The following is an 8,269-nucleotide window of genomic DNA, read 5'->3' as shown; positions in this document are numbered from 1 at the left end:
CACCCTGGTGATTATTTCCTTGCGTAAAAATCCCCTGCCATATCCCAAATATCGATTATTGATCAGTTTTAAGAGGCCTGTGTGCAGCACATTCAGCTGGAGGACATCATAAACGAGAGATTCGATTGAGTCTCTCGTAAAAACCAAATTGATTTGCGAATGAATGTATTTCTCGGATAAAGTGCATTTCAGCCAAAAAACCAGATGAGTGAGAACAAACAAAAGTTATTTCAATCTACAAAAATGATACGAGTATGCGTTTTGAAAACCTAGGTCATTGTTAGCTTGAGTGACATTTTTCAACCCTGTACAAACCAACTGCCTTCGTATTCCCCGAGGATTCCTCGTTCAAGGCTTCATTGAGCGCACCAAGATGTTCTCAGAGTTCGTTGGATGACGAGGTATCCTTGTAGAATGGAATTCAGTAAACAAGCAGGTATTTCGTGGTCTTTTAGCATACCTCATGTTCATCGTTGGCAGTAAACGAGGGTTAATACAATAGCATTCTCATCCCTTGGCGTCGGAAATTGTATTCGGGCAAGAGATGTTTAAGATCTGACAAACGTTAACAGCCTGCTATCAAAGCTGATAGTCTGGAAGTTGANTCTGAGCTTGTAGGGAAAGGTGCGCACTTACATAGACGCAGACTTCTCAAAAGTGATCAACTCTATTCTCAGCTGATAGCATTCGAGCGCAAATAGGCCTAGTTCAACAAAACGTCGTGCGTTCAAGTTGTATTGGAGTGATGATGCGATTGTTGTAGCAAATATGTGGTTTTTACCAGCAGTTCCGGTTTTTGGTTTTTCTCACGAGGGCCCAAGCCGGTGCACCATATTTTTGCACAAATAGGAAAATTGTGTACCGTGTCAGCAAAACAAAGTGTTTTTCCGGTTATGGCAGTCTCACCAAAGTTACTTAGCGATTGAACTTATTCATCTGGCACTATGGTGAGTCCTATGGTCTGATATCTCTTGCGTTTGATCATTCTTACCATTATTTGACCTAAGCACGAGTGAATGGACGAAAGCTACTTATTATCAAACACGAACTAAGCAGTTATAGGTCATTCTACACAAAAGTAAACACATGCATGGTATCTTTAAAACCTAAGCGTTCTCACAGGTTCCCCTGAACTTTCCTGGACTATCAGTGACTGTTAAACAATGGTTAACTAACACTTCAAAGTGGTCCCGCAATTTCCCAAATAAACTTTGCCTTCCATCAGATGCGCGGGGAGCTCGTACAACAGCCCACACACTATTCATATGATTCATTAGGATTATACACTGTTACACACATTTCCATTACACATGTCGCGTGCACGCCACCGATATTTCATTTTCCTCGGTTGGGCCAGCCTCAAAAACGGGCCAATTCGGCTCTCGTCACACTACTTCCGTAGCTGGGCATGGTTTAACCTCTTTGATTCCCAATATTTCTGGATTTTATAGACTTAAATAACGTCAAACGGACTTTGCCAACAACTGTCAAACTTATGCGACCCCAGTCCACTCCGTTCAGGATTCTGATGGTCCTTTCCGTTAACATTCGCGCCTATGCCGAATGATCGTGTGGTCCTACATGCCTTCCCTGTTTAGTCCGTTACTAAACGGTGATCAAGGTTCTCTCTTCCATCCTCAGCCACTTTGGAGGCAAGCGTGGTGCGGCCACAATCCAGTTTTCTAGTCAACGTGAAGGCATGGATGTCGACCGAACACCAACATAAACTAGGAATTGCCTGTGGTTGACTCGATCGGCCCAAAATAAACTAACAACCCATTATCAGGTCCATTTCATCTCGTTTGGTCACTAGCCACTCCGCAGTCACTTGGTTGTTGCGTTCAGTTAAGCTGTTTGTTTGTGAGTCGTAAGGTGTCCTCCTTACCTGCTTGATACTCAGATGCTGCAAGCAAAGACCAAAATCTTCACTCCCAAAGGACGGCCCATGATGCACTGAGGTTATTTTCAGTAGCCTGTGGTTGGCTACCATGTGATGCATGATACTTCCACTGATCGTTATCGCCCGCGTCAACACACCGCAGCAAGTACTCTGTCATTTTTAAGATATATTGGTTTTCACTGGCTGTCAACGAAAAGGGATTTATGACGTCAACGAACTGTAACTCCCCAAACTCTGATACATTTGTAAGTCCCATGAAGTTAGCTATACTGTCGTTTCCCCTTTCATCAGTTAGCACCGCTTACAGAAGCTATTATTCAAGAGTTAGGTATCATCCTGTTCTAGAATGCATCAGGTGTTCACGTTCTAAAAATTTAAATCAAATTTATGCATATCCGTTGTCACTAAAATGGCTTTTTATGCCCTTCTGGACAATAATTGGACGAAATTCTAGCAAAATACCTGACTCGACTTGACGATGACAGGATACATGTTAGCGACAACAAACTACGAAGAATCTGCCATTTTCACATGTGTTCAACGATATAAACGATATACAACATAAAGGTTACCCACCTTTTGAAATTTGCAAAATGAATAGGTCCGTTTTAGAGGCGTTTTTGTCACTTGAAAACTAGACAACACTTCATAAAGGAAACTACTCACAAGGTTGTCAAAAACTCTTCGACAGCCCACGACCGGTTTCGCCCTCCTTGGGGCTCATCAAGTAGACGCAGTCCTCGAGTTTCCGTCAACCTAATGATCTACACTTTGTTTTGTCTAGTCTAATCAAACATAAATAGGGAGACAATCCACTGGCGAGAGAAATGACCGTTGTTTTACCCATTATTTTGGCACTAATAAAGTCGTTTAAAAACGAAAATTTTTGCACGATAAAGCATGTTTTGAGATATGGTAGGAAATCTTAAAAATCTCGATCTGAGCTTAATACCTAGCCACTGTGTGTCATTGGAGTTAAAGACATTGAAACAATTTGGTTAAACGGCGTTTGGAACTCAGTGGAATAGATGATGAAACTAGATATTACATCAAATAAGAAACACCGTCGCTGGACAACCGTTGACCAAGAAGTTGGCTAGTTTCACTTTTTTCAACATATTTAATCTCTGTTTTTTATTTAAAACTTTGCATTCACCAAACTTTTGGAAGAATATCGTGTTTCCACTCTAAGCTATATTTCCAACCAAAACACGGCCTTTTTGACTGAAAACTGCACAAAACAAAAGGGTCATTTTGGGCCAGAGATGTTTGCCAGCAAAACGCTGCTTTGTAATAAAATCTGCTCAACATTTTAGCCCATCGTTTGCCTAAAATCAGACGGAATGATGGACAGATGTAAGACACGATCCAAAAAAGCCGCACCTCATCCTCCTACCTTCTCTCTAGCCTTGTCTGCATTTATTTTACACAGATAGATTTACGAGAATCGTTGTGTATTTGCTACTTCACCTAAGTACAACTTTTGTGAAGTAACCGTCAGATGGCGAAAGATGCCAAAATCGAGGAATCGTTTGCCAGGAATATTATTAATTGTTGACATAACCCAAAAAACTGATTTCTAAAGCACACATTTTATGGTGATGTAAAGTATCGAAACATTCCAAATTTGAAAATTCATCACTTCAAACTTTTGGGTAGAAGACTACATATAAACTCTCACTATGGGAAGTGAATGTACTTTACAGGTCCAGCAAAACATTTAAGGTGATCGGTAACGTTCATCTTGGTAATAATCGTGAGGTATCAGGTCTTACCTTTATATGTGCTGAAGATGTGCCCAATATCCTTAAATAAATACTTTCCTCCTATTTGCAGCTATCCCTTCTCTTAAGTAAAATAACCGGAACTTTAGAAATCATCGTGACAGTCACATCGCTCAAATGTTAATATGTTCTGCTGTTTAGACGTTGAAGTTTGGTTCGTCCAGAGCGCAATAGTGAGTGATCTCACCTTGAACGTCAGGTTTGTAGGGCGCAAAACCCGGGGATATGCACTCTCAAACAGATATAATACTAGCTCACTAAAATGACTGTGTCAAAAATTTGTTCAGACAAGATTGATATGAGCATGAAGTTTACAAACTTTTAAATCTGCATCAACCCTTTTGTTGTACTCTGACCCGAAATGAACAAAGTTATCAAAAATGCACTAAAATTTAGTTAGTTATACTTGGTCACAGCATTATAGGTAGTGACTTCAAAGCCAATTGTCACCCTTAGACTAAAGCACCGTGAAATTGCTACCTTAATTAAATCACGCTTAAAAACAGTTCCAGGGTCACATGACCTGCGGAACAATATGTCGAGTACATGAATCAGACAAAATGTTATAGTAGTCATTTAATTCTGTTCTAACATTTTGAACGTGACAGTTTATCTTGCAAGACACGTCATCTGCCGAACTAGAACATTAACACGGATTTTTTATAAACAGAAGTACCACGACTGAAAAAGCAAAATCCCCAAATACTGGGAAAAAGGTCGAATCCAGTTTGACACGATAATATAAAATCAAGAAGTTTTATGTTACTGCAAAAGTCTACTTAAACAACTGATGAAGGCTAGTCAGGAATTTGCTGTTTAATAAAATTTTATTTAAAACATAAACCTACTACCAGTATACAAAAAGCATTTCAATGTTATAAACCATAGAAAATTTATAAACTTTAATTGATTTTTAAGTGATCGTTCAGCATGGATGATGACTTTTATTTTCTAGGCAACAGTGAGATTCATCGGTAGTATATCAAAAGCTTCTTGTTGATGGCTTGTTGGCCAGTTTGACGAATTGCTGCTTGTTTAACTATTTTTGAGTTTTTTGGGCTAACATCTAACTAAAAATTCTTTTAAAAATTGGCAGAAAATGACTGCCATTTTTTTTGAAAGTGGACAGGCTTTTTATAAAACGGCCTTTGGGGATGTTGCGACAGACACCGTCCTCCAAGTCGTTGAGTTGAACACAAGATACTAAAATAGGATTAGTGGCTGTGGCTGGGTTCCATATGGCTACATCTCTGTCCCTCTTAAACACATTCTCAAGGTCTACTCTGCGTTCGTGGACTTATCGCGTAGAAGGATAAGCCGCATTTTACGCCTGATAGAGAGCAATTAATACTGTAGGCAAAGGTTTGTACAACATGCAATGAGGGGCTTTAGCTATTCAGCTTACGGTGGACGACTAAAACCTTTCCTTTACTATCTCAGAATGTCTTATCTTTCGTAATTGGCCTGCTTGATTAGCATCACAAATAGCGCTAAGACACGAGACCAATGGTTTCACAAATGAACGCACTTGAAGCGTTCCACAACTTGGTTTTTAGGAGTCATTTGAATCTTTAGCAATACCTCGGGCGTTCAATCAGTTGAGAGGAAGGTTTAACTAAGTGATTAATAAAGCACTGATAGAAAAATTATGAAGCAATACCTTTGGCTACAGGTTAGCTATTTATTGGATTGTGGAGCCCACATAAGTTTTTCATCAAATTATGGAAGTGGATGACCAAAGACCTATGAGTCTTACCTTATCTTCCATGCACATTACCAGACTCAGATTTTTCTTGTTGCATGGTACTCTCAGGAAATTTAGATTCCCGAAAATACCCCCAAAATGCCCAATACCACTAGGCTTTATCAGAATCATAGTGAGGAAGCTGGCATGAATGCATTAATCAATCAATTCATCAACAGCTGATGAGTGTATAAGCGAGCCACGGAAACACGACCGACTATAATCGGTGTTCAGGCATTTTATAGAAGCACAGTCAGTGTTGATCCGTGTTCATTAAACGCCTATTAGACAGCCTGGATCGATGTCGAAAAGTCTCTTCTAAATGGCGCGAAGTCGTTGTAACTTTGGTGCTCGCACGCATTTGCTTGTTTCATCGAAGTTGTTATGTTCTTTGTCATCTTTTTTGTCTTTTTTCTTCACTAGGAACCGAAGCCGAGACAGTAGTCAGATATGACAGGTATCAACCTTCAAAACGTGACGACGAACCACTCTGTGCTAAGGGATATTTAGAAATATTTGAATACTAAAAGACAGATGACAGCACTATAAAGGACAAGCAATACGCCTCAATGGCACAGACACTATTCGCATCGTTGCTACATGTGTTGCTTTGCCAAATTTAAAAACCTCGGCCAGTATATCCAAATAGTCAGCGGTTATTTTCCCAACAAAGTACCATTACCAAAAACAATAACAACCACAGATAAAGTGCCGCATTCCACTCGGGCCAGAGCTAACTTCTGAGATGAACACAGACCTAAAGTAACCGTAAAATCCTATTTATTTTACGGGTCATCCTATGCAACCTTAATTTGAATGCACAGTTTGCCCTTAAATAATACCTCATGCGACTTTTTGTAATAAAAGCCTACCACAACTGAATCCCGGATTTACACTCCCAACGCACTGCAATAATTTTACTCAAGAACTATATGGTCTTTAATATCCTCTCAGCTGCAAGCGTTCTCAGTCGTGTCGGAGTGATCACGACCAAAGTCCCCAAATAGAACAGAGATAGTGGCACGGCGATCACCCACTTAAACGTACTATTGCTTCAGGCAGACGAATTTACGTACTCGCTCTCTTGACAACTTTATAAGGTTCTGGACGTAAGCATTATCTCACAGAAATGAAAACAAGAAAATTTTACGCTTCTTATAAAACGAGTATTCTCCATTAACCGACACCAATAACAGCTTCTCTCCTTTTCTCCTAAGAAATTATGAACCTCTGAAAGGCTTTTTATGCTAAATGAAGCTGTCAACATTGTTCAATGAATACTTCACACTCCTACTGGAAAGCGGCGCTCGGACCAAAGAATCTACCCAGCCATCTCTGTCTGCTGTGTGTGTTTTTGTTGGTTACGCTGTAACACCTCACTTTCAAAACCAGCTATCCTGATAGCAGTTGGTTAGATGCACATTTACCTGATAGGCTGAACGATCGTGGCAAGTATAAGCGGGTGCTAATAGAAATCAAATCTATCCGTTTCAGATGCCCTGTTTTATTAGTTTCGTTGCATTTGTCCTCCAATTTATCATCATAAAACTATCAACCAGTAGTCTTGGAGGCCTTTTCGACCCAGGTGACCAAGTCGACCCCCGGTTCGACAACCCTGCTGGTCATGCTAGGTCAACGAACAACCAGCTCTCTCTCTCTCTCAATCTCACCAAATACCATCCTCCACCTACCATAATCCTGGTTAAATACTCAACCTCTACGCTGACATACTTCTCGTCCAACCTATTACAGAACCAATCTAGAATTTCTCACAGCATAAACAGCAGATCTCTCAAAACTTTTGAAAACCCTTCAAAATTCTAAAAATGCATAAGCTATTTCTTTAGCCTTCCAACCATTATTAGGGGACTTACGCTCGTGAGTGATTTTCTTCGGAGATTAGATATGCAGTTCAAACCTAATCGTTAGTTAAAACATGGTAACCGGCTACAAGTAGAGGCAAAACAGGAAACACGGAAGTCTTCAAGAATTAAGAAGAAAACTTGCATGTTGGAAGTGGTTCACCAAGCAGGAACACGTGGGGCGTTATTTGTGTCCCTGAAATATCCGTTTTAATCACTAGAATTTGCGTACGGTAGAAGATTAGACAGCAGGGTTCTTTATTCATCTTTCGTTATCCATGCGATCAGGTAGGCAGCATAGGCTTAGGCAGCTACAAGGTACGGTCATTTTTTCTAAAACAGTATGAAAATTAAGGCCATATTGATTATTCCATACTGTCCTAGGAATGCCCCTATCAATAATCTATGAAAAACAAATTGCATAGCGGAGTGTATTCGTAATCGCAGATAATTTACTGAAAGTGATATCGTTGAGCAGTTTCCCTTTTTACTTACGATCTGATATTCATCTTTATTTCTATTCATAGATGTGACAATAGAGAGTGAAAGAAAAGTGAAGCAGTAAAACAAACACGCTAGACTGTAATCAGGGGCTGTATGCCTTTCCCGAAAATTCACAAGGCAGTACCAGCTGCTCCGTGCTTACTGTCAGAACGGATTGCATCATTGAGTATCTATTGTCGATACTGATCGACGGACGATGCCGGCCTCAGTCACGGGTTTTCGCGGATTGATACACAGGATCGAGGCTTTTGCCGAAGTTTCCCTGGTCGGTTTTGTTCTTGTCGGTCAGTGGCTGTCGTTCACCTGAAAGGCACAAGTGAAAAAAAGGGTGTAGCACTGCTCTTTATGTTCTCAGCGCGGGGCAGTATGTTTGCCAGTGCGAGGATTCGCATAAATAAATGTCTAATAGTGCTTTGAACTGGGTTCTAGAAGGGGCGTGGACGACCGTCGGCGGAAGGTCACTCCACGCAGCTAC

The 8,269-nt window shown here is 40.4% G+C and overlaps 1 protein-coding gene across 1 annotated transcript in view; it reads right to left on the bottom strand.

The window, feature by feature from the left end:
• T265_10525 (hypothetical protein) overlaps positions 1-7,823 on the bottom strand; it is a gene marked incomplete at both ends in the record, with an annotated part of 53,279 nt that extends 45,456 nt beyond the window's left edge. The window contains one exon of the mRNA XM_009176918.1: positions 7,786-7,823. Coding sequence (XP_009175182.1) covers positions 7,786-7,799 — 14 coding nt within the window. The remainder of the gene's footprint in view (positions 1-7,785) is intronic.
• Between the last annotated feature and the right edge of the window lie 446 nt (positions 7,824-8,269).

The sequence above is a fragment of the Opisthorchis viverrini genome, assembly GCF_000715545.1.
Source record: "Opisthorchis viverrini unplaced genomic scaffold opera_v5_373, whole genome shotgun sequence".
In the NCBI taxonomy this organism is placed as follows: domain Eukaryota; kingdom Metazoa; phylum Platyhelminthes; class Trematoda; order Opisthorchiida; family Opisthorchiidae; genus Opisthorchis; species Opisthorchis viverrini.
The sequence above is the reverse complement of the archived record's forward strand: the minus strand, read 5'-3'. Positions and strand labels throughout refer to the sequence as shown.